At 40.9% G+C, this 25,326-nt stretch overlaps 1 protein-coding gene across 1 annotated transcript in view; it reads right to left on the bottom strand.

The window, feature by feature from the left end:
* The window catches only part of cfap58 (cilia and flagella associated protein 58), a 170,872-nt gene that overhangs the window by 91,143 nt on the left and 54,403 nt on the right, over window positions 1-25,326 (bottom strand). The window contains exons 10-11 of the mRNA XM_066660964.1: window positions 24,932-25,093; window positions 20,869-21,015 (exon numbers count right to left, since the gene is read on the bottom strand). Of these exons, the coding sequence (XP_066517061.1) occupies window positions 20,869-21,015; window positions 24,932-25,093 (309 nt within the window). The remainder of the gene's footprint in view (window positions 1-20,868; window positions 21,016-24,931; window positions 25,094-25,326) is intronic.

Below are 25,326 nucleotides of genomic sequence, written 5' to 3'. Positions count from 1 at the left end.
CGGACACTTTGTGTTTTTGAAATTAATAACCACTAATTAACAAAAATATCATTATCGCCAAAATACCCTGAAATATCATGATTTTTTGGCAATATCGTCCACCCCTAATTCAGACTTTAGAGATCTTCCCGTTGTTGTGAGGATTCAATGGCATTCAGCACAAAGTAACTGATTCATCGCATGTGGTGCTCCAAACACTCGTCTTGGGTTAGTTCAAGCTCCTGCCAAATCAACTCTAAAATGCCACCTGCAGACTATCAGCATCACGCTGGTGTGTAACTGAGTTATGTCCCCGACCTCTCTGGTTCCGTTCTCCTTCATCCAAGGCTGAACCTATGGCGACAGTGGCTGAAGCATGTAATAAGATTTCAGAAGGATCGATGCCTCTCTCCACACTTTGCATAGCAATCAGCCGAAGCTGACCCAGGGTCCTGGGCGGCTCCTCTCCTCCTATTATACATCTTCATGTTCTCCGCTGATTGGAAGAGGTAGTCCATTCATTAGAATGCTAATGGATTCTTATGAAGTGACCTAATTGTTTCGCAGGCTAACTAGCCAGTACGGTAAGGGGGAGGGGTTGTGCCCCAGGCAGGGTCCAGGATTGTGAAGTCTGTGCTGGTCTCAGAAAGAGCATCCAGAGCCAAGGCTGGAGGTAATAAAAGCTGAAAAAAGAACAACAGCGGTGTGTTTGCACCGCTGCGGGGGCTTTGAACGAGTAAACACCGATCGCTGTCTACAAAGGCTGCCACTACCACAGGCCCGTGTCTTTTCTAAAGAGGTCAGTGCAGCTCTCGCTTCACTGATACTTCAACAACTGTGGTGTATCGGTCATTAAATTCCCCTCGGTGGGCTGAGCTGGGCCAATCTAACACCTGGAACACAGTGACAGCTTTGTTAATGGTCCATAACACTAGTGTAACAGTATAACAAGAGGCTTTCATGTACAGGTATAGGGCTAATAATGGCTCTATTGTCCACAGGTGTGAGTGTGTGAGTGACTGGGTGAGTGTGTGAAACTGTCCACAGGTGTGAGTGTGTGAGTGAAAGGGTGAGTGTGTGAAACTATCCACAGGTGTGAGTGTGTCAGTGACAGGGTGAGTGTGTGAAACTTTCCACAGGTGTGAGTGTGTGAGTGACTGGGTGAGTGTGTGAAACTATCCACAGGTGTGAGTGTGTCAGTGACAGGGTGAGTGTGTGAAACTTTCCACAGGTGTGAGTGTGTGAGTGACTGGGTGAGTGTGTGAAACTATCCACAGGTGTGAGTGTGTCAGTGACAGGGTGAGTGTGTGAAACTTTCCACAGGTGTGAGTGTGTGAGTGAAAGGGTGAGTGTGTGAAACTGTCCACAGGTGTGAGTGTGTGAGTGACTGGGTGAGTGTGTGAAACTGTCCACAGGTGTGAGTGTGTGAGTGAAAGGGTGAGTGTGTGAAACTATCCACATGTGTGAGTGTGTGAGTGACAGGGTGAGTGTGTGAAACTGTCCACAGGTGTGAGTGTGTGAGTGAAAGGGTGAGTGTGTGAAACTGTCCACAGGTGTGAGTGTGTGAGTGACTGGGTGAGTGTGTGAAACTGTCCACAGGTGTGAGTGTGTGAGTGAAAGGGTGAGTGTGTGAAACTATCCACATGTGTGAGTGTGTGAGTGACAGGGTGAGTGTGTGAAACTGTCCACAGGTGTGAGTGTGTGAGTGAAAGGGTGAGTGTATGAAACTATCCACAGGTGTGAGAGTGTAAGTGACAGAGTAAGTGTGTGAAACTGTCCACAGGTGTGAGTGTGTGAGTGACAGGGTGAGTGTGTGAAACTGTCCACAGGTGTGAGTGTGTGAGTGAAAGGGTGAGTGTGTGAAACTATCCACATGTGTGAGTGTGTGAGTGACAGGGTGAGTGTGTGAAACTGTCCACAGGTGTGAGTGTGTGAGTGACAGGGTGAGTGTGTGAAACTGTACATGGTGGGTCTTGCCTTGTGCCCATTGATTCTGGGTAGGCACTGAACACACAACGATCCTGATCACAAGACGAATGAATGAATAAATGAATGAATGATTGGTTGTATCTATGTATTTATGTATATTTTCTATTTCTTTTTCAATACTGGGCATATATAAACAATACAGTAACGTATAAATATGGACAACAATAATATTTTAATCTTAGATTTTTCAAAAGCAACCTCTGTTTACAAAGTTACAGTTACAATTTTTGAAGAACATCCCCTGATGATGGTACCGTTCCTTTATTTTGTCTTCTCCCTGCACACCACACAGGGTGATGTTTAATCCATACTTCATGTAGTTTCCATCATATTTTACACAAAATGAATGATGTTTGGTGTAATTTTCATTGAAATCCACATTCACTGTGGAATTGAATGGCCATAAGGTCAAAGAGGTCATATTTGGGCCTACGAGAGGAAAAGAACAAACAGGAAGAATGCAGGATATGGGGCCTGCATATTAATAATAATTATTATTATTATTATAATTTAATTCCAGGCATTGAAATTAAATCCATGTATATATACATATACATATAGGCATCAACAATTTTAATTTGTCAAGCCCAAAAAAGTAGCTCCACAAGAGGTGAGAAAAAACTTTCAGTGGAAGCGGATGGAACAAAGATTATGTTATTATGGGATTTGGGATGTTATGGGATTTTAGACATTGGTCCATCTGCTCGCCATGAGATTTTGACACAGTGTAAACAGAAGGGGAATTTTCAAGCGAAACAAAATGAAAAGCATGTAAGGCATTTGTCTTACTTGTTTTTTAACAGAACAGTGATTACATCAGAAAGCTGTAAATCAGCCTTCAATGTCTGGGAATCAATGACATACGAGTCTTGTCTTCTCTGGTTAATAATACATTTTTAACGTAGCGTTTAATTCGGCCGTATGTCCACGTGCGCTCTGATTGCGTAACCATTTCAAAAGCCAAGAAGCCTTTCTTGTCTCGCAGCCATATTCTCCTCCTGATATCAAAGTCAGATAGATATGGATCGGAATGGAGGGGAAAAATAATGATGGATGGAGCTGTGTTAAAGTCATATGTGCACTACATGCCCCAGTTGTACACATGAAAGCTGCACATGAATAAGATATGGCATGCATTAACATGAAACAAAACTGACTTGCCCTTCTACAGTGCACTCTGACGTCTTCAGGTCTTTCCCTCATGCTGCTCTCACGGATTGTTCCCATTGGTGCTTCGCGTGCCCACAAAAAGCAGATGTGTTTGAAGATGAGGTGAGGATTTGATGGCATTCAAGCATAAGAGTTGAAACTGAATGGAGGTCCATCGCCTAACAGAAGGCAGTTCCTCTGATCCAAATCCATCTAGCTCATGTTTAGCACTGAGCATGGTGTTGTGGAACCTCATGTGCAGCTGCTCAAGAGCTTTCCATTTCATTTAATGCTTTACTGTGGACACAAAGCTGTATTAGGACTTCTGGACTTTCAAAGCAACTGTTGCCACTAGGGCTGCACTGATATCACTTTTTCCCTTCCAATACCGATACCGATATTTCATGTAAAAGTATCTGCAGATGCCGAGTACCGACTTTATCTATCGTAACTATACTAGAGAGATGCCCATGAATCCAGATATATATCCAGAACATACTGAGCCACAAAACACTCTGTTACAGCCTTTATTCCAACTGTTTTCTAATTTTCCATTCCACCTTAAATAACGCAACACTGGCGAGTACCGTTTGCGCAGTTTCTGAATCATTTAAAATGGAACGTAGCCACAACAATGTGCTATTCTCCTAATCTCCAGCTCCGGCTGCAGTGTGTAGAGACCTCGCTGACTGAGTTTTCACATCCACGACCCATTTTTACGTTTTTTTTTCCCAGTGAATCTATACAAACCTCAGCGCAAGCAATAACCGTAGAGACTTGTATGTACTTATTCATCTGTGTCTTCTAGGAAACGTGTGTTGTGTGTTTGGTTGGGGAGTTTGGGGTCGTGTAGTGTGTCAAAATTGACAAAATCAGTCGTGTATTGTAAAATAGCCAGTCTGTTTACAGTAAATTCGAGCTGCATCTAGCGGTGTGCATGCACGTCAGTATCTGCTTCATGGGGTGTGTCCCGAAAAGTGCCCTGTGGACTACATGTATGGAATAGTGAGTAGTGGGCCATTTAAAACACACCTAGGGTATCAGCATTCTCTGTAGCCAATACTGATACTGTGTCAGTATCGGTGCCACATTAACACACTGCAAAAAATAAAACCTAAGCAAGTAAAATGTACTTAAATCTGTCTAAATATCTAGTATTACTCATTTGGAAATAGTTATAAGGATATAATAATATTATGCAACTTATTGTTGTTTTAAATAATATTATCTACAGAAAGTGTCTTATTCTATTGGCAGATGTTTGCTTCTTTTAAGCATCATTTCATGGTATTTCTTGAATTAAGCAAAATATTGGAATAAAACACTTAAAACAGGTAAAAATAATTAATTTAGAAATAAGTTGTATAATCTTATTATAACCTTATAACAATTTCCAAATGAGTAATACTAGATATTTAGACTAGATTTAAGTCAATTTTACTTGCTTAGATTTCATTTTTTATATTGTTATAACTCTTTACTTTATGATTTATTACATATTTATTATCTAATAATAAATGGTCTTACTGTAAAGTGCTATTTAATGTAATAAGGCAAGTGATTCCAAACTTATGAATGGTAGAACTTGACTTTGAGGCAACCTTCTCCCTGACGGAGCGGATGCACACTGAGAGGATTCTTATAGGTGGGTCTTTCGGGGGTTGGGAGGTAGGGGCAGGGGCGTGGGGTGATGGTGGGGATCATACTCTGATGATGACACATGTTGACAGGACTGGGAAATTAGACGAGGAAAAAGCGGTCCCAGGACAGACGGATATGACAGACCCTTCCACAGTAACGTAAATGAAGCCAGATTTGTCAGCGTTTACTGAAAGCTGATATTGACTTCCTGTCAGAGCAGTAATACCCTGACACTCGCTAAATGCTGGGAGGTTGCGCCGGAGTGGAGTTCGACAATGGAACAGGATAGGAGCGTGGAGGTGCAAATGACCTGGCTTTAATGCTGATCCCACATGAGTATAGCCTTCTGAAGAGGGATGAGTGCTCTGACAGTTTCCCCTGTTTGAATATTCACATTCCTAAACCGCTCAGACTGAAAGGGTCTGCTGAGGAAGCACCGTACACAGCAATAAGCAAATCAGGGTGGACCAACCTACCTCTCCTCTATTCTGAAGCACAGTACTCCCTGACATAACAAATCTGGACAATTAGCAATCTCCTCCAAGTGTGTTGAGCTGTCTAGTGCCACTGTGTTAACAGCAGTTTGAAAAGAACCAGGCACTGGCTTTACAAGTCTTGCCCAAACCCTCTCAGCTTGGCTCCACTGTGAGAATTAACTGAGTGTCTTAACTGACTAAAGGTTTTCGAATTTTAAAAATGCCGTTGTCAGTGTTCTCACGTATACGGGGTAAATGCATGTTTTCACAAAGGCTGACATCCCACAGCGTCTCTGGCTGAAATTCAAATACCTCCTCGCTCCCTATTTACTAAATTACATATGTCATTAAACTACAGTGTACATGCAGATAGCACTATGGTGGTAGAGATACTATAGTACTATGGTCCCCCTACTGGACTGGTGTGAAAATGCAAGATATTTTAAAAAATTGAGGGAGGAAATTCTACATTTTTCTAAATATCCAGTTTCATGCAGAAAGGGCATGAATTAAGAGGAAAAAATATAACCATTATTGGCATTTAATAACCTGAATATTGTTGTGATCTATTGTGTGTCTTGTGAAATGAAATGAGGAGATATTTATATGATAAATTGTTTTTTTTGTTTGTTTGTTTTTTTTTTTTTTTTCAGCTTCTCTGCTGTTTTCACTGTTCTTCTACTGTTCTATCGTATAATCAATTATCCTCTATATCAATGGCAGCTTCACCACTTGATGTCCAACTAGAGCATGACCAGTGCAAAGACCAGTACCTGGTGCAGCCAGGTTTTACAAAATCTCCATGTCATTTGCTCATGTGGTGAATGGACCAATGGCCTGGTCTCAATGTGAATTCATATTATCTCTTTTATTTTTGGCTTCTCCCTCTAAAGCTCCACACCGATGATTATGATCCACATATTAGACTTGGCACCTGTTTTTATGCTGGATGCCCTTCCTTTATATTCATCCTGGCTTGGGATCGGCACTAAACCAGCATGTGATCACTCACAGACAACGTGTGTTTGAACTGTGGGCGGACACCGGAGCCGCAGCAAAGTGAGTTCCTATATATTCGACTAAAACACGATTCATTGAAATACTGTTAATTTTTTGTGGAAGTCAGAGGCTCGTTTCTGATCCTATACCCTGCCCCAACCCTAATCCTAACCCTCTAACCTTAACACACTAACCCTAAGCTCCCAAAGGCTTAGAAATGGCAGGGTTTTCTTTTACCATTCTCCTCTGTAATGCATTCCCACAGCAATGTTGTGATTAGCTTCACACAAACCTGACACATATCAAGGCTGATCATTTCTGGAATTCTTGTTGAGGAATTTAAATGAATGATTCCATTAACTTTTTTTTCCCCACATTTATTTTCTCAATTCCTAAGGTGGGGTGTCAGCAGGGGAGTTGAAAATTGGTGCGTAAGTCCAATCTTGGTCTATGAATCATATCCTGACTGATATATTTCTATTCTCTCCAGGACAGAATCACTTGACACTGATGTGACTGGACCTCACTTTCTCTGTGAAAATGAAACATAATGCAGTTCTGGTTTCCTCTGAGTCATGGATGCTTTGGTCAAGCTCTGGGACTATTATCAAGTGCAGGCCTTGATAATGATGGACGGCCATGCATAGCTTCCAACCCGAGCGGATATTTCCCAATGCCCGGCTGCTTCTGGCAGCACTCAGCAGTCATAAGCAGACCCTTAAGGCCCACCATAGTGCAAGGCTCTAATAACACTAGACTGGGTGAATTATGATTTGATAAGTAAATGGCTAAATTGCATCTCCTTACTTACTGCCCCCTCTTTAGACGCCTATTTTTTATATTTTTTTCTCTCCAATGGCCAGAGAGTCTGCACTGAATAATGAATCTCTCATGACCCTCGGCCCCCTGGATGGCAGTGCTTTTTTCCCCCCCTTCATTTTCAGCGAATACTTTAAAAACGGAGATGTGCATTAAGATGTGCTGAAAGGCTTCCAGCAGCTAAAAGCCCGGCTTTGCTTGAAAAAAAAAAAAGAAAAGTGAGAGTGAGAGAGCGAGCAAGCTTCCAGACAGAAGTGACAGCTGGAAGTTTGAACACAAGCCGTTTCTAATGCTGTCTAACAATATGAAAAATGTTTTCATATATATTGCATTTAACATCATCTCCCTCTGCTTTCCAGCGCAGTTTCAAAGCACGTCTGACATCACAGAACAATGCTGAGCTGCTAAAATAAATATCTGAGCAAGTTAAATTCAATAAAGTTAAATTCCTCTTCAATTAAGTGTCTACGTCTATTTGATATATTAGGCAAAATCTGAGATTACTTCAATAACAGCACTATTACAAGTCTATTTCATCTGTTCCTAGTGGTATTTGACTTATTTCAACAGTCATTATACTGACACCTAGCGGTCTGGATGTGTGCGAAGTTCTGTCCTAAGACCACTGAGCATGGCCACCTCCAAGTGGGGAGCCGCTATATGGAGCATAAACTGATTCATTCTTTTTGGAAGTGGCATCTAAAGGCAATATTTACATTTAAATAAAAAAGACTACAAAATTCTGAGGATTTTTCCTCACCATTTGCTGCTCTCCAGTTTGTTTGCGTGCTCAAAACTAGTCTAATGTGTTTATAAAGCCCCCGTGTGGCCCCGTAAATTGCTAAAACAAAAAAACTGTCTTGGTCTGGTATGAGACCATTTGTTTCTCTCTATCTCTCACTGCTCACAGCATAAAAAGGGCATCTGAAGTTCTTAAGACAACAAAGACAACTCCAAACGTTGAAAAAGCACAAAGCGAGATGAGGATATTACTCTATTCCGGCTCTATAGTTAGGTAATATTAACTTGTCTACAGGGTGGGCCATTTATATGGATACACCTTAATGAAATGGGAATGGTTGGTGATATTAACTTCCTGATTGTGGCGCATTAGTATATGGGAGGGGGAAAACTTTTCAAGATGGGTGGTGACCATGGCGGCAACTTTCCAACTTTTGTTTTTTCAGTGGGAAGAGGGTCGTGTTACACATCAAACTTATTGAGAATTTCACAAGAAAATTAATGGTGTGCTTGGTTTTAACATAACTTTATTACTAGATGTACTAGGTGTCCAGCACCTGAAACTATGGATACTGGAAGCCTGTGCTAGCGTTTCTCCTGCGGTGTTGCTATCAGTGTGTGAAGAGTGGGGAAGAGAGTTGCATTGACAATCCAACACAATGGGGAGCACTTTGAACACATTTTATAAGTGGTCAGAAATAAATAATAAATAAATAACTCATGAAAAAATAAAGTTATGTTAAAACCATCATTGTTTTTCTTGTGAAATTCCCAATAAGTTTGATGTGTCACACGACCCTCTTCCCACTAAAAAAACTAAAGTTAGATCCAAAATGGCCAACTTCAAAATGGCCGCCATGGTTACCACCCATCTTGAAAAGTTTCCCCCCTCCCAAATACTAATGTGCCACAAACAGGAAGTTAATATCACCAACCATTCACATTTTATTAAGGTGTATCCATATAAAAGGCCCACACTGTATACAGTTTCGGGTCACTTAAGGTGGAAATGTCTCCAGATTCAGGTGAAGGCTAACTGTGAAAGTAAACACAGACCAAAAGAGCTGTAAAATTAACAACTCAAATTACTAATGAGTGTATGTGCTAATTCAAACAGTGTAAAAAAATAAAAACAAACAAGTTAAACTTCAGCCAAATACAAACAACAGCTTTTTTTGTTTGTTTTTGGGGTTTTTTTCTCAAAGATACCGTCCCAAAAGTCACCGATGTTCTCTTTAATAGAAATATATTGTAATGTAAATAACCACTTTTATAAATATTGTTCTCTACTTTTTCTTGGTAAGTGAAAAGGTATTTTGTAAATGGCAGGACCATTTTTGTTTGTTTGTTTGTTTTTTTATGAAGAACACAATGATCTGCCAATGAACTACAACAGTTTCACTAGATAAAATGTAGGTAAACCCTTGTACTGAACTGTGTTCCTTCACACCCACTCTCTCCAGAGTCTGATCCTCCAGCTTCTCCCCACTGTCTGACAGAACTGGGGTCCCGTGATTTACAGGGCTCTCTGCATCCAAGTAGCTTTGCCTCTTCCCTTCCAATTTCCTATCAGTGAGAGAGAGAAGGACACGGGCTCCCCACAGAAAGCCAGAAGCAAAAAAAAAAGAAAAAATCACCGCTCACATTTGAAGTAGTAGTGGTACGTAAACCTTACGATGTGGTCATGGATTTGGGGCGTGGCCGCAGATGCAGCTCCTAGATTTTTCAAGCTCTTGGACAGAAGAAAGCACTGTTTAAATGAGCCAATTTGTCCAATAGAATATAACTCAAATATTAACCCTGAGGGTTTACTTACTCTTTAAACCAAGTTAACGCATCCAGAACATGAATATTCTTATAAAATCTCGAGGTGGATATGGTGACGAGTGTAAAGACGGTTTCACTGTCTAGGGAATAATCTGATGTGTGTGTAGGGACCTCTCTGTGTCTGCAGAGGGTGTACCCTGGTTACGCTTAGCTCTGCACTTTAATACGGTTGAACACACAGGCTGGTGTTTTTAATTTCGGTGAAGTGTATCTTCTCTTGTGCTGATGAAGACAAAGATGGAATGATGTTGTCATGATCGCAGGTGAAAGAGAAGGACTCCATTCACTCAGGAGGGAGAAATAGAGACTTTCTGTATGAGAGAGTGAGGGACATGGAGGGACAGAGAGAGAGACATTAAAGAAACATCAGAGAGAATAACCAAGAATAGTAGATGGAGAGAGCAAGAGAGAAAGATTAAGAGATATAAAAGAGAGAAAGAAAAAAGAAGGGAGGAGTAATTAAGGATAAAGGGATACCAGCAAGAGGCAGAAATATGTAGAGAAGAATAGGAGTGAAGGAGATCGAGAACGAGTGTGTGCTAGAGAGGGGAAAGAGAGACAGAGAACAAGAGAATAAAATGGATATAGAAAATGAGAAAAAGAGAGAGGAGAGCGAGATAGAGAATTAGTGAAACATGAGAAGAGAAAAAGAGGGAGACAACGGAAGGGATGAAGGGATGAATAAAGAGGAATAGAGAGGTGAGGAAAGAGTGAGAGAGACTTAAGAGAAAAAAGTGTTTAAAATACAAGGTATTTCATTAGTATAACCACACATTCAATATTTTATATTCCCTTACTTTTATTTTAATAATTGTGTGTGATTTTGTTTAATGCTTTAACGATAAAAATGTGATGTTATGTCACTAAAGCAAATCTTGAACTTGAAAAAAATGGGGAGAGAGAGAAAGGGAGGGAGGAATAAGAGAAGATTGAGAGATGGATAAAAAGAAAAGGGCAAAAGTGAGTGAAAATTAAGAAGAGAAAAAGAGAAGGGGTGGATGATAGGGGAAAAGGATAAGAATCGAGAATAAGGAAAAGAGAGTGAGTCAAAGAAAAGTGGGAGACAATAAAAGAATAAACGAGAGAGAGAATGAAACAGAAGAAGATTGTGTGAGACAGTGTGTATGAGAATGAAGGACAGAGAAGGAGAGAGAATGAAATGAGGAAAGACAGCTGATAGAGAGAGAGAGAGAGAGAGAGAGAGAGAGAGAGAAAGAGAGAGAGAGAGAGAATGTGTAAGTAAAGAAAAGATTGAGTGAATGAAGAGACAAAGGAGGCTGTGTAACCCTGTACAGTGCTTGCTATTAATTTACTGCTTTGTGAAATTCTTCTGCAGGAAAACATGAAAGCACTCATCTGTTTTCCACTTACATCTCTCTCCCTCTCTCTCTCTCTCTCCATCAGCTGTCTCTCCTCCTTCCCTCTGTCTTAAAAACACACTGCACAGACTCGTTAAAGCTGAGGAAAATGAAAATAAGATAGAAATAAAAGCGGCGGCAGATTTCCCCGCTGTGATTGACGTAAGGAGTGGTCCTGCAGTGATCGAGGGTGCCGTTGTACCCGCGCTCAGCGGTAATTATTTTACGGCGCGCCACATGTCAAGCGATCAACGCTGTGCTTAATAACTTTTTAAAGTCTTCAGTGAGGCTGCTGCCTTGTTTTCTGTTTTTGAGTTGCTTGGGTTGCGTGAGGAGGGGGGCGCGAGCTAATGACACCAGCACCCGCTGAAACGGCAAAGCCGCCGATGCTAATGCTTTTTTGATTGCAGCGGAACTCATGATTCAATTATCAAAGCCGTATCAGAACTGTGCCATATCCCATAACACTTGCGGGCCTAATTGGATGAGGAGCATGTGGCATGAAGGCAAAGACAAGAAAACGAAAAAATAAAAGAGCTGTGCGCTAAACATGTGTAGATGTAGATGGCTGTAGTTATTCTGCTTTGACGATCTTCAAACTGTGACCCCTGATCTCCAAGCCCACCGAAGTCATCTCTGCACGGTCAGACCGTGGTCAGTGCAGCCGTAGCTGATCTGAGGGGCACCAGATACGTCAGGTTTGAGGTTACAACATCAGATGGGTACTTTTGTGGTGTTTTCCCCAAATTCGGTTGTCAATACTTCCACCCCATAACTATGGCTCCCCCAGTCATACACAAAGCCCAACCTGGGAAGATGTAAACAAGCAGGTTCTTCGTCCAGGATACAAGAAGCCAACCACTGCTTCATTTCAAACTGCCGCACTGGACAGTTCAACACACAGGAAAAGAGCGCCAACTGCCCAGATCTGTCACATTAGTTAGCAGTGCCCATAATGCAGCATTTTGCAGACAGAGGAGAATGTCGGTAACAGTTGTTCTGGACATTACCTTGACACTGTCCTACCAGCCCAACAGTGCAAAGTCCAAGTGAGGGCATGTATACATAGAGCAGATTTCATAGGTGCCGCCCCATGCCTAACCCACACAGAACACTGCCATCTGTGAGAACACGTCTAACAGACAATCTCCAGCTCCAATTTGAAAGGGCAACATTGGAATATGTCCATTTCAAATGTCCCTACTTTGGGAAAACAGCTTCAAACTCCCATCCTAGAAGCACTGAGGTATCACTAAGGAACGTCCACCAGACTGGCCATCAAGAGTTTGCCGATATTAGCTGGCGCAGATGCTATATTACTGATGCTGTTAGCATGTTTGGTAGCATAAAGTAAATGAGTGGATTTGAATTGGCAACACTGATTTATGGCAGTTCAGGATGTTTACATTCTTACTTTAGATTCCTGAACAGGATCATGTCTTGATGCTTAAAAAGACAAGAACACCAAGGGCAAGGAGCTAGCTCAGAGGCCTTCTGAATCAAACCTTCGATCCAGGTTCCAGACCGAGCAGCAGAGAGCATCCAAACTTTACTACAAGCCTTTTTTTCTCTATCAGCTGAGCTCTGTGCCTTAGCGCAATTACAAAACATTTACCGTCATTTTCACGAACTCCATCGCTGGTATATAGTACTAAAATGCCTAACATCTGAAGCTAATCAGAGCCAAACCTTCTGCAGGAATATGAGTCAAATCATCATAAAATGAAGCTATTCTTCCTCAGGCAGCTGAAATGTGTGACTGTGCCGTCATGGACCTCCATGCTCTGTGTGAAAACACAGCCGTGTGCTTCTGTTTATAGCATTTTCAAACGTTGTGCTGCGGTCATAATGCTGCTATAATTACTAGCCTACTATAATTAGTATGCTATTAGCGTATGAATATAAATGGGTGGGCCATCAAGGGTCATGGTCTGAGTCATAGAAAGAAACGTGCCTTGTTACTTTTCTTTCTATAACAAGCTAAAAATACATATATTTGAAAAGAAGATAGTTTGAAGTTATTATGTTTCTAGGTCAAAAACTCATGGAGATGCATATGTATTTTGTCCGGAAGAGCGCCGACTCCAGATTGTTAAAATGGCAGACTGGTATGACACTATACCAGTCAGAACTTTAGCAGCTGCAGCTGCAATGTCATGTCAGCCAGCTATTTTAAAATCCCGGCCTGAAACCTGGATCCAAAATCTGGATTTGAAGACCTCTGAGCTAGACCATAAAGGCTGTAGAATTTCTGTCCACTGAAGCTGGTAAGTCTGGGGGAGAATTTGCTTCCCCTTCAGTTTAGCCAAATGCAGGCATCGTCACAGATCGTCCAAATGGGGATATTGTCTTCCTGAAGAAGAAGAGTTGACTGCATGGGAATCAAGTAACAGCTACTGTCCTCCTTCAGGGATTTGACACATTGGCTGACAGGGCTGAAGACTATGGCTGAATCAGCCTTGTTCAACTCTCTGTCTTTCTCATTGTTTCCTTTGGCCAAAAGGTGAGTTCCAAAGTTTTAGCTTAAGGAGATGGTCTTGGGCAATCCGGGTTAGGACTTAACCCTTCTCTGTGAACGACCAGCACATCGACAACCTGATGAAAGACTGTTCAAGACTAATCAATCCCACAGGTCAACGATACAACAAACTGCACAGTGTGATCCATGTGGTTAACATCCCACTGGACTGCTTTCTATAGTTTCTATTGTTTTAACAGAAAGATGCCGTATGGAGTTGAAACCACTGCATAAGGTTCTGTGCTTGATGACCACTCCCTCTATCTCGCATGAGCTCTTCTCTCCACTGGGGTTGTCGTTCATTAGTCTGGAAATCAGAACAAAGAAAACGTGGAGCTTAGAAGACACTTTGATTAGCTCCGGCTTTACTTCCCGAAGGACGAGTCTGAAGTCTGAAGTGTCTGAGGTCTGTCTTCTTTCATGGTGCTATTTCTTCAGGTTTTTTTCCCTTTACTCTTTTGCTCTATCCTTCTGCTGTCCATTCATTCATGTCTGTCTCTCTCCAGGTTGCCTTCCTAATCAGCTTACGGTTCATAGGTAGGGTGATAAGGGTGAGTGCTGAAGCTCTCACACTTCCTGAGAGCAAAGCAGGGTGACAGACTGAGGCATGCTGGGTATGCTGCTCGACTTGGGCATCTGCCCACCAGTGCTTGATACTTGTTTTTACAGAGGGAAGACTCTCCACAACCCTCTTAAAAGATAGTGTAATTGGAAAAATGTGGGTTTCATTAAGAAATTCAAAGAGCTAAGCGCGGATTGAGTGGCTAAACAGGGAGTAAGAGTTATGGTTTCTATTTTACTTTTCCTTGATTCATACATACATGAACATTCAAACCTCAGAATCACATTTTAAATGCATGAAATAACTATTTTAAAAATAGAATCAGAATGTTTAATTTTGTGTAATTTTATATGATGCTAACATTTTTAGCTTACTTTGAGGGAAAGTTAGCAATATGAGTCAGTTCCACTTTAAGTTAAGTAATACATCTAAAACAGCAAAAATAAGTCAGTACTGCCCACCTATGGAGCAGGAATAGAACATCATCCTCATCCCTTTCCGTGCTTTTCAACCTTCCGAGGACAAACCCCTCCAGATGCTGTTTCTCAGCCGAGCCTGAGGCACTGACGCACTGTGAGCCATTTTGGTTCAAGCCACTTCGTTTTTACCCATTTACAGAGCCACTGCTGCGTACACACACTGGACCATTTTCCAGCATGCAGACAAACTGGAGAGCTAGCAAATGCAAAGGAAACATTGACTGAATTTTATAAAAAATAAAGTGTACACAATTTGTCCAAAATGATGTGAGGATCAGGAGATGATTCCAGACCAAGGATCCACAGGAGGATCTTGAAAACAGAAGCTACAGTTAAGATACTAGTTAATATTCACTTCAAGCAATTGGACTGTGGGCAACATAAAGCTAACCAATGACATCCGTCTTACAGGTATGTGCTTGAAGTCATAATATTCCACCCTGCATTTCCTGAACCTGTAACCTCCTGGTGGTCAAGCCATCTACCCGTGAACATCAGGCCTGTGTCTAGGCGGAAGAGCCCCCCAGCACATTCTCCCTACCCATCTGCTCAAGCCGTTTGGCCCATCCCATGCTGGACAACAGCCATGAACCATAGCAGAACAGGCTTCACACCTTAAAGGACAGTGGTCTGGCAATTTTCACCCTATTCGTCCTCTCCTCATGAGTGTATTGTTTGGGCTGTTGGGAATTGAAAAGTGAGTAGAGGCTCAGTGTTTACAAGGGTCGATCTAGACCAAACAGACTAAGCGTGGAAAATAGAAATACTGAAACTTGCAGTTTGTTTTGCTGGATTCAGTTGGGAGGGCGTCTCCAACCATTATTTAATATGTCCAGATTCAATGCATCCCACTCCATTGACTCAGTTGGTTTCGTAACAAATCAAGCAAATGCACATCATGGAAGTCTAAAATATTAGCAATGGCCAACATTCTGTAAACCCACCTGCTACCCCTACATGCTACAAATGTTCTGTTTGATAACACACTCACTGCCTTTACAACTAAGCTGAAATCCACATGGATCACAATGCAAAAAAAATGGTGTAAGCTGGTGATAAGAAGATATGGGGCATATATTTGAAACCTGAATTCTACAGTGAAATCATATTCTCAGGCTATTAAACGTACCCATTATAACCTACATATTAATCTTCATAGAAGGTGCTGAATAATAAATCTTAGGCTTCATAACTGAACACTAAGCCAGTTTATTTGACTAACAGAGGCTATCTACAGCTTCAGTTTCATTAAGAGTTTGGTAAGTCAGACTACAATAAGAATAATCACTATACATAAAAGAGAATCATATTATGGGACAGTATAAAAGAAACTAATAGCACCATGGCACACCTGAAATCAGGAGTTGGTGCACTGGTCACCTTCATTATGATTGACCACCATTGTTACCTCCCAGCACCACCTGTCCATGTGTAGCTGGGACAAGGACATGAATTATTGAAATCGTTTATAATGATTGGGAAAAAGAGGATCCATGCATATTCATTCAGCCTTTCATGTAAGCGGTTGAATTTGAAAGGTCCGGGGACTCAAAGCCCGGGCGACGCTCCGATACACATTTCTAAGAACTATGAAGGGCCTTCCTTTTGTATATTTGTCCTCGTTCTCTGTTATTTTGATATTCCTATATCAGCCCCTTATGAAGGTGATATTGAAAGTTTGTCTCTTTGAAAGTCCAGCTCTGCTGTTTGATAAAGACAGAGATATAAAAAAAACTAATAATGAAAGAATTATGAAAATGGGATTCAACGCTGGTGAATAAAAATGATTCTCTCTGCTGTTGATTCAATTGTGCAGATGAACAGCAGTGTGAGATGAGCAGTGATAACGGAGCTGAACGTTACCTGGGCCCGTGTTATTAAGCTTCTCAAGAGTGAAGTGAAGTGTCCAAACTCATAAGGGATTTGAATAAAAAACGGTGAAAAGTTCAGAAGGCAAAGGAGCCAGCTCTATACTCTAAGGCAGATGTTCCCAAAAGTTTTGGGCAAATGACCCCAAATGGAAGTTGCGTATGTTTAGTTGTGAATGACTCCAAGCTTTTTAACCCTACATTAATCTTATAGTTTGAAATCTCCAAGCCGTTGGTTTGTGAAAGAAAGCGACCAATTTAACACTGCCCAATAGGAAAGACAATTAATTTACATTTACATTTACATTTATGCATTTGGCAGACGCTTTTATCCAAAGCGACTTACAAAAGAGGAGCTAACATTCGAACTACAGCACAAATTATGCAAAATACCTTACATTAAGTGCAGTATGCCAGGAAGTAATAAGTGCATTATTAAGAAAGACATTCAGTGCAAAAGATACTCTCGGAAGAGCTGGGTTTTCAATGATTTCTTGAATGCAGAGAGGGTTTCTGTTGCTCTGATAGTGCTTGGAAGCTCGTTCCACCAGCATGGTACCAGAGATGAGAATAGCCTCAACTGACCTGTACGGAGGGTTGGTCGTGTTAGTAGGCGCTCCTTTGAGGAACGGAGAGGGCGGGCGCTAACGTATGGTTTTAAGAGTCTATTGAGGTAGATGGGAGCAGAACCAGTGAATACTCTGAAGGCCATCATTAGTGATTTGAATTTGATGCGAGCAGCTAAGGGTAGCCAATGCAGCTCAACTAATAGGGGCGTGACATGTGCTCTTTTTGGTTGGTTGAAGACCAGGCGTGCTGCCGCATTCTGGATCATCTGTAGCGGTCTCACAGCACAGGTCGGAAGACCTGTCAGGAGGGCGTTGCAATAGTCTAGACGGGAGATTACTAACGTCTGAACGAGGAGCTGTGTTGTATGTTGAGTTAGGTATGGCCTAATCTTCCTTATGTTGAATAGGGAGAAGCGGCACGATCGAGCTACAGCGGTAACATGATCTGCGAAGGTCAGCTGGTCGTCAACCATGACACCTAGGTTTCTTACAACCTTGGTGGGAGCCACTGATAGGGACCCTAGCTTGATGCTGATGTTGTGGAGAATAGCTTGCTTGGCTGGGAGGACCAGTAGTTCAGTTTTGGATAAATTCAATTGGAGGTGATGTTCCTTCATCCATGTAGATATGTCAGAGAGACAGTCAGAGATTCGAGTTGCCACTGAAGTGTCTCCTGGAGGAAAGGATAAATAGAGCTGTGTGTCATCTGCATAGCAGTGATAGGAGAAGCCGTGCGAATGTATGATTGGGCCTAGAGAGGTAGTGTACAAGGCAAAGAGGAGGGGTCCCAGCACCGAGCCTTGGGGCACACCTGTGGTGAGGTGGTGTCGCGCTGATGTTTGTCCAAGCCATGACACACTGAAGGATCGTCCAGTGAGATAAGACTCAAACCAGGAGAGTGCATTGTTCTTGAAGCCCATGTCAGTGAGTTTGTTTAGTAAGATGTGGTGGTTGACCGTATTAAACGCTGCTGATAGGTCGAGCAGAATGAGAACTGAGGATTGACCCGTTGCTTTTGCATCTTTAAGAGCTTCCATTACTGACAGAAGTGCAGTTTCCGTCGAATTAATATGGATAGGTTTCTGGTAGATGTAGGTAGGTTTGTGCACAATCACAGCCTACATATGTGTTATGAACATGTGTTTTATTCATTAAGCTATTATTAACCTGTTTATAATATCAGTTATAAACTCTGAGAAGGCTTAGTAATGTTTCATCCCATCTTCCCACCAATTATCTGTTTTGAAGGACTAGAAGATAAGGTTGGGCTGGATATTTTTGGTGGGAGTGCTGTTCTCAGAACAGTAGTGACAGTGTAAAAACTCCAGTAGCACTGCTGTGTATGATCCACACTATAGGACGATAAAATGCAAATTGAGTAGTTGCTCCATTATTTTAAGATTTCTTATCCAGTGCGAATCCACTATATTACTAATGGCTGCTGGTAAAATGACATGACCCCAGCTCCCCCATGTAAAACTAATCCCATCCAAATAGGGTCTAAGATGTTAAAGAACATGGTGTTTGCGGTGAGCTTCATTGGGATTGTCCCTTGTTTTGTGGTGAATTTCTTCAAAACCGAGCTCTGAAAGTTTAACAAGTTGTAACCAGACATAAATTCACATTATGAGATCATGTCTGGCCCCACAAGACTAACGGTATTGCTTTCTCTGCCTTTTAAAGTCTAACAAATACATTTTAACAAAGGCATTAGATCTTAGAGCAGCACTCCTACCCTGAAGTGTTTCATAATGAGGGGCTCTGCTTCTTTTTATGGCTCTAAATCTATATTTCTGTACGTGTAAGCGTGGGAAATGCAGGAACTTTGAAAAAAATAATGCAAATGTAATTTTGTAACACAAAGCAGCCGCTGCGAACATGGGGAGAAGAAAACGCATGATTACCAGAAAGAGCTGTGTCCAACAGAACAGAATAACATGAAACGATATAGCATACCACATGGAGCTCTCGGCTCATTTAATGGCTTGTAAAGTGCATTCCAAAAAAGAATGGAACAGTTCTTAGAAAAGACAACAGAGGCAAGAAAATGTACAGCCAGTCACTGCAATATGATGCACAGCCAAAACAACAGGGTGTTGGAAATGACAGACTTACAGAAGCAGAGGATTACATGGAACGTAACAGGCAGAGAAGAATCTTAACAGTGCTGAATAAAGACAGACATACACCCTTCATCAAATGTCTGGGGACATCTAGTTTTCACAGAGTTTTAATATGAGCAGCACGTCCTTGTATTTGTTGCCCTGCAGTAATATTACCACGTTATGTTGACAGTCATAGTGTGACATGTTTAATTGTAAACTGTAAGGATCGCGGGGTGGACTTTATTAGAACAACAAGATATAACAAAACAGAGGGATATGGACAGAAAGACAATACACAGGGAACTAAGCTGAGACCTAGACTAAAGAGCGAAAGATGGAATGTCCGACAAAGAGGAAGTCACATAAAGGAACTTAAATGCACAACACTGACAAGGGACACCTGGAACGATAACGAGGGGGCAGGATTACAAACGACACTGACCAGGAGGAGGAACTAAAGCAGGACTAGAGCAGAGACAACAACAACAACAACAAAGAGCCATGTGCTAAGTGAGCACATGGTGGAAACAACAGACAAGACAAAGCCAGGGCGTGACATAAACAATAAAGCCATATCACAACTATAAATATTATACATTGCCTATAATTTAATAGAGTGATATTTTTGTATATTTAATACCTTTAAAGTAGATTATTTGCATTTTCCTCTCTTAAGGGTGAAGATTTTAATAATATTTATTTAACCATAGAATTAAAGAATCAAATTAATGTCAACAAAATGGAATAATATTTATATTAGTACGGTATATAGTTTAAAAATGTAATCACAATAAAGCTAAAATGTTAGTACTTCCTTGTATTTATGGGAGGGAGATAAATATAGTGTGATATGCGCAAAAAAATCAGTTTAGTTTTGATGATTTTTGAATTTGAATCTCTTAATTTGCTCTGAGGGTGGGACGAGGGAGCAGTCAGTAGGTTGCTTACATTGTTAAATAAAAACTTCTAATACGTCACTAGGCTCTGTAAAAAGTGTGAATTATGGAAGAAAGCCATGGCCAAATTTGGTAAATGGTTAACTAGTGTTTAAAAAATTAACCCATTAAATGTCCATGTGCATTAATGTGAGTAATAATTGAAATAATATAAACACACACACTGTGTGTAAAATTTGTAAACACCTATTAAAATGACTGAACTGAATTCTCAGTAATGAGCATGGAATGGGTTGCACAGGAGCAGTTACACATGAGTTTAAATTCTCCATGCTCAAAGTGAAGGGTTGGCTGGCAGGATAGAATGGCTCCTTCTAGAATAAACCCTTCCCTTTAAGAATAGAGGAGTATTTGCATCTAACAGTTTCAGATTTGATCATAGAAAACTATGATGGATACCAGGAGGTTTGTTTTTGTGGCGTAAACATATGTTTACAAATGTTACAGCTGTGGAAAATAGTCGTGGTCAGCTAAAAGAATTCCAACAACCACAGCTTAAACAATTATAATCAGGATTATATTATCCTGCAATAACTATGACTGACCTACAACTGATACTATTAGGTTAGTTTAAGGTGCCTTCCGTTGTGGACACCATGCCCAATCCCAGAAGTAGGCTAGATATAATAAGGGCTATAACGCTTTCCTCTAGTGTGAAGCCTCGCCATAAAAACCAAACAAAAGATGTAACAAAGATTTGACAGGTTTTTTAGTACTTCACTGAAAAGTACCAGTTGAAGTCCAAGGTGAAAAGAAGTGACCTCAGGTGCCCTCAGAAGACTTTTGATGGACAGTGTAACTGAAACAGAGGGAATACAGAAGTGACAGCGCACCTTTAGAGCCTCCTTCTCTTTCTCCACCCGCTGAAACTCTAGATGCTCTTTGACCAGAGCCGCCTCTTTGCCGTTGATCTCCTCCTTGAGCTGGTCGATCTCATGGTTCATGATCTTCAGCTTGCGCTTCATCTCCGTGATCTCGTCCTGTACAAAGACACACACACACAGGTGAAGTGACAGAGGCAGAAAGATGTGCTATATGCCTTTGGGATGGAGGCTAGAATTGTTTGAATTGTTGTATCAGTAGTGTACAAATATCCAAACATTACACAGGTGAATGGGAAATCTGACACATTTTCCATATTATGATAGATTTCTAAGTGAAACGCAGTATCAGTGTAACGTGGATGCAGGCTAGTGTTCAAGATACAGTTCAGCTTGGTTTTATTATTAAAATCTGTGACGACAATGACACAAAGACAAAAGAAAGTGAGATAACCGATAACTATTAGGAACATTGATTCTGAAACAGAAAGAAAACAAAAGGGACTCTGAGAAACAAGCTACAATATATTCACTATTCGTTTGGTGTCTAGATACAGGCTGCACGATACTAGCAACAATGACTCCGAAGAAGTCGATATGCATATGGCAGGAGGATAAGGAGAAACTGGCACCAATCGGTAACCAAGGCAACCGACCAGGGCCTTGGTTACAGAACAAAAACAAACAAAAGCACATGGATGGAGTAAAAACAAGGCAAGATAGGGGCGTAATGTTATAGCAAGGAGATCAGGAATGGTCTCTAATCTAAGGAGTATTTTATGAATGATATATTATTAAAAGGTTGGGTTTCACGAGTTTTGTTTGTTTATTAAAATGTAAAAAAAACAATAATGATTAAAGTTAACTTTCTCAATTAAACGTACATAAGCGTTGATTATATTTTTTATTTTCCTGTTTTTATTACAGTAAGAAAGTTAGTTTGGTGGATGTGTATACGTGTGAGTGTGTGGCCAAAGGCTTTTATATTGTGCTGGTTATATACTTCTTCTAATGACGTGTTAGCGCCCCTCATCGTTCACTTGCAGCTCAACAGAGACGCCACATTTCACAAACTGAGACCCACTGTCCTTCTCAATCTAATACTGTTATACTCTTTTTAAATGGCCTCTAAGACACCTGCTGAAAGAGGCCCCTCACTCCTTTGACTAATTTAACAAATGCAGGTAAAGCCTATTGACGGCGGTAAAACCAGTCTGATATGGCTTTAATATAAGATACAAGAGATGGTTTGAGAAAGAGTTTCACAGATGCAGGTAAACAAACATACACAAAAACAAGCTTATGCAGTCACCCTCAGATGGGAAAACACACACACACACACACACACACATACAGAAAGCTAGGTATCCCATGGACATGAGCAGATATGTATAAGGCACACAGACACAGGTGCAGACACAGTTAGATAAGGGAAACACACACAAAAGTAGGCACACAGATACACCGCTAGATGAACACACACACACACACACACACACACACTCACAGATTGCCATGAGAGCGGGAAAGATAAGCACTTAGGCAATAAATCTTAAGTGTAAACAGACTCGGAACGCTCAAAAATCAGGGCTCATGGAGATGCATCAGCATTAGCTCCTACAGAACAACACACACACACACACACAGTGGTGCATAGGAACCCCGCCATTAGTTCAAAAAGCAACCCAACCCCTGCTGTAGCCATATCATACGACAGCTACAAGGTCAGACTTCAGACAGAAAGCAGCTGGGTCCGAGTGAGACAAGGAAGTTTTGGAGTGGGGTTTGGTGGGGGGGGGCATTTGCACTTGGTAGATTCAGGTATGATGAAATAAGAGGGAAGAAGAGGAAAAGGAATGCAGGATGTGAAGAGTGTCCTTTGAAAACGCTGCTAAATCCAACTCTTCCTGTGGCAAAACCCGCCACAGCTCCATCACTCATTCATCTACAGCTCTTTTTAAAAAGCTTCATTTGAGTCTATTACACAAGCCATTAGAGTCACTCATTAATGAAACCTTAACCCTTGGCAGCTCACAGTCTCTAATTAAACAGTGCTATATCGTTCAAATGTAACTGTATAATTATATGTTTAATTACACCACCGTGTCCATAAAGGCATGTACGGTTATTAAAAATGCCTTCTGACACAACTGCTTCAGGTCTGCGCTTGTCTAGACCTTTTCTATTGGCTTTAATTTAAATACATTCAGAATGATAGTTATGGGCTGAGTTGCATTTATGTTCAATTTACAATCTGTATACATGGCTTTTTATATATTTGTTTTGATGTTAAGACATTGGGGAAAAATGTCAACAATTATTAATTCATTCATTGCCTGAAACTGTTTATCCAGTTCAGGGTCACGGTGGGTCCAGAGCCTACACGGAATCATTGGGAGCAAGGCAGGAACACACCCTGGAGGGGGCGCCAGTCCTTCGAAGGGGGACACACTCACACATACTGACACTTTTGAGTCTCTAGTCCAGCTGATTTTGCCTTGTGGGAGGAAACCAGAGCACTCAGAGGACTTTTTTCAGATTTGGTCTCCTTCAGAATGTTTGTTAGGGGATCAATGAAAATGTGCTGCCCCACATCTGAATATCTGCAATCATAGCACTGGACCACCATTTATATGAGAGTGTGCATACGGGGTTAAACTGCATAAACCAAGACAAGAGACCTGAGTAAATAAAGAATAAGAGAACTGAGCAAATCAGTAAAACAGAGGGCAGAGAAGTACAACAACCAAGAAAAGCAGTGAAAACAAGTAGAGAAATAAGAGAACTGAGAAACGGTGAAAACGAGAACAGAGAAGTGAGAGAACCAACTAAAAATGGGGAAAACAAGAGCAGAGAAATGCAGGACCAAAAAAACTGTGAAAACTGTGAGAAATAAGTGAGAAACAGTGAAAATGAAAACAAAGAAATAAGAGAACTGAGAGAGAAATAAGAGAAGTTAGAAACAATGAAAAAGAGAACAGAAAAATCAGAGAACTTAGTGAGAAATGGTCAAAACAAGAACAGAGAGATAAGAGAACTGAGTGAGAAACAGTGAAAACGAGAGCAGAGAAATAAGAGACCTAAGTGAAAAGATGTGAAACAAGAAGAGAGAAATATAAGACTTAAGTGAGAAAAGGTGAAAACAAAAAACAGAAATAAGAGACCTAAGTGAGAAACAGTGAATACAAGAACAGAAAAATAAGAGACCTAAGTGAGAAACTGTGAAAACAAGAGTAGAGAATTAAGAGAACCGAGTGAGAAATGGTGAAAACAAGAACAGAGAAATAAGAGAACTGAGTGAGAAACGGTGAAATCAAGAGCAGACAATTAGGAGAACTGAGAGAAAGACCGTGAAAACACGAGTAGAGGAATATAAGACCTAAGTGAGAAAATGAAAACGACAACAGAGAAATAAGAGACCTGTGAGAAATGTTGAATACAAGAGCAGAGAAATAAGAGACCTAGGTGAGAAACTGTGAAAACGAGAACAGAAAATTAAGAGACCTGAGTGAGAAACTGTGAAAATGAAAACAGAGAAATAAGAGAAATCAGTGAGAAACTGTGAAAACGACAACAGAGAAATAAGAGACCTGAGTGAAAAACTGTGAAAATGAGAACAGAGAAATAAGAGACCTAGGTGAGAAACTGTGAAAATGAGAACAGAAAATTAAGAGACCTGAGTGAGAAACTGTGAAAATGAAAACAGAGAAATAAGAGAAATCAGTGAGAAACTGTGAAAACGACAACAGAGAAATAAGAAAAACTGTGAAATGAAAGTGAAAAACTGTGAAAATGAGAACAGAGAAATAAGAGACCTGAGTGAGAAACTGTGAAAATGAGAACAGATAAATGAGAACTGACTGAAAAACAGTGAAAATGAGAGCAGAGAAATAAGAGAACTGAGCGAGAAACTGTGAAAACACAAACACTTTGTACCTAAGTAAGAACAGAACAACTCTATGTTTAGTAGTTTTTCCTCTTTCAGATTATTCTCACCTACACCATGTATGTCTGGTGTGACATTCAAGAAATGGAATGTGTGTGTGTGTGTGTGTGTGTGTGTGTGTGTGTGTACCTGAGCCTCGATGAGGTTCTTGCTGTACAGGTTGCGGTCAGAGCGAACGGCTTCATAAAGATTCAGCTGCTGCTTCAGCTTGGTCTCTGCCTCAGCGATCTTCTTCTTATATTCAAAGATCTGCATCTCCCGCACTTTAATGTCCTCCATATGTAGCAGGACCTGAAAAGAGAGGAGGAGGAAGGTAAAGAGTTCAGTGCAGCCATTTTCTTTATCGTCATACACTTCCTTAGTGCTAGCTCACTCACTCATTCACTCACTCATTCACGCCAGTACTAACACACAAACTTACTGGCTCTCAATCACATACTCACATATTCACTCAGTCATATACTCACATATTCACTCAGTCATATAATCACATATTCACTCAGTCATATACTCACATATTCACT

Source organism: Hoplias malabaricus, chromosome 2 (genome assembly GCF_029633855.1).
Source record: "Hoplias malabaricus isolate fHopMal1 chromosome 2, fHopMal1.hap1, whole genome shotgun sequence".
Classification (NCBI taxonomy): domain Eukaryota; kingdom Metazoa; phylum Chordata; class Actinopteri; order Characiformes; family Erythrinidae; genus Hoplias; species Hoplias malabaricus.
This window is presented reverse-complemented; position numbering and strand designations above follow the sequence as displayed.